The following is a 1,570-nucleotide window of genomic DNA, read 5'->3' as shown; positions in this document are numbered from 1 at the left end:
TCTTGGGCCGGTTAGCCTTTTTATGACTGCGTGCGGATTGTCACCGGACCCTGTGGGTCCTTGGCGGACTTGTTGTGTGCGCCAGGCACTTGACATCTGGCAGGGAAATTGCGTCTGAAAGGGCTCGCTTGTGTTTCCGGGAGGGGCTGGCTCGCGTAGCTCACGTATCCCAAGTATCGGTCGTATTGTGCGTGTTTAGTCTTAAGTCGGTATCTTTTTTGCTCGTAAATATATTTGGTCGACGACGCGCGGATAGATTTATTTATTATTGTAACGGCCGTTCCTGACGTGGGTTTTCTCAAGAAGAGTTTTCCCCACGTCACAAGCGAAGCTTGGGTAAATGCGAGAACGCGCTGAGCTTGTCAATGGCAAATGTGTCAACGGACACGGCTGGGTAGCGAGCGTCTGGAATGCGGAATAAAAGAACTGTTTTAGGATAAACCTGGATTCGATAACTGTCGAACTTATGGAAGTCAATTTATGGCCTCTTCTTGGAAAGAAAATAGCATCGACTCGGGTTCGAGAACTGAGTCTAAACACATGGCTGCCAACAGCGTTGGCCAATTCCCAGGGGGTCCAATTCGGGCCAATGTTTAGGGCCTAAGTGTTTGGGGATGCTATTAGGAAGGAGATTGGTGCGGACTCCGCGTGTGATTGGACCGAACTAGGCGTGGGAGTTTGAGAAAAGGGCGGTTATCGACCGAGGGATTGGACATTTCCTCGAGGTTGAATATAGAAAGGGAAAACGCGGTTCTCGGCGATCGACGGCGTCGATCGATAGCGAGGGAGGAGGCGGGTTTTAGGACCCAAATAAATAGCAGATGCGTTTGGAGAGCGCATAGTAGTTCAGTCTAATAGTTCTTTGGAGAAGTTTCTTGATTCAGATCACATTAGTTGTGCGAGACAGTTCTCTTGAGTCAGTTCAACTAAACAATCTCAAAGCGTCGTTACCAGCCGTCCGAATAGAGAACATAATAAACCAATTTTGAACACTCACGGTGCATCGTTACTTTCCCTTGGCCATCCACTCGCTAACACTCGTGAGAGTGTTAACAAAGTCCTTAAAAAGCTTATTTGTAAATTCAAGTCCATTATCTGACCTGAGGATAATTATTCTCTTCTTCTGCTGTACAACTACTTCGTTATAATACTTCTTGAAACAATCCAATGCCTCATTTCTATGTTTAAGAAAGTAAACATGACGAAAACCTGATCTTTTATCCTTTAATAACATGAAAAACTTTGAATTACCTTGTTACGTATACAGCCCCGTATATGTATACGGCCCTGCGCGTTTCCAGAACGTTCGCTGCGTACGCATCCCTTGCGTGGGTGACTCACAGGGCGAGTCTAGCGTGGAAGGTTCTAGAAAATGCCCAAATATGGTCATCCCCACCTCGGGAAAAGAGCCTCATTTGGGTATAAAAGGGCGCTCGACCACAGCCCTTCGGATCATTCTTAACTAAGGCCGGTATTCACAGTCCGTGCTCAAGCAATTGCTCAAGCAATTGCTTGACCAAGTTCGCCTTATTCGAATAAGGTGGCCTCAAGACCTCATGTATTCACAGTC

The 1,570-nt window shown here is 46.8% G+C and overlaps 1 protein-coding gene across 1 annotated transcript in view; it reads right to left on the bottom strand.

The window, feature by feature from the left end:
* Window positions 1-1,006: 1,006 nt before the first annotated feature.
* Window positions 1,007-1,570, bottom strand: part of LOC113464648 (uncharacterized) — a 2,326-nt gene continuing 1,762 nt past the window's right edge. The window contains exon 3 of the mRNA XM_026815545.1: window positions 1,007-1,178. Within this exon, the coding sequence (XP_026671346.1) occupies window positions 1,007-1,178 (172 nt within the window). The remainder of the gene's footprint in view (window positions 1,179-1,570) is intronic.

This window comes from Ceratina calcarata, unplaced genomic scaffold, assembly GCF_001652005.2.
Source record: "Ceratina calcarata isolate Rehan_Ccalc_2016 unplaced genomic scaffold, ASM165200v1 scaffold462.2, whole genome shotgun sequence".
In the NCBI taxonomy this organism is placed as follows: Eukaryota; Metazoa; Arthropoda; class Insecta; order Hymenoptera; family Apidae; genus Ceratina; species Ceratina calcarata.
This window is presented reverse-complemented; position numbering and strand designations above follow the sequence as displayed.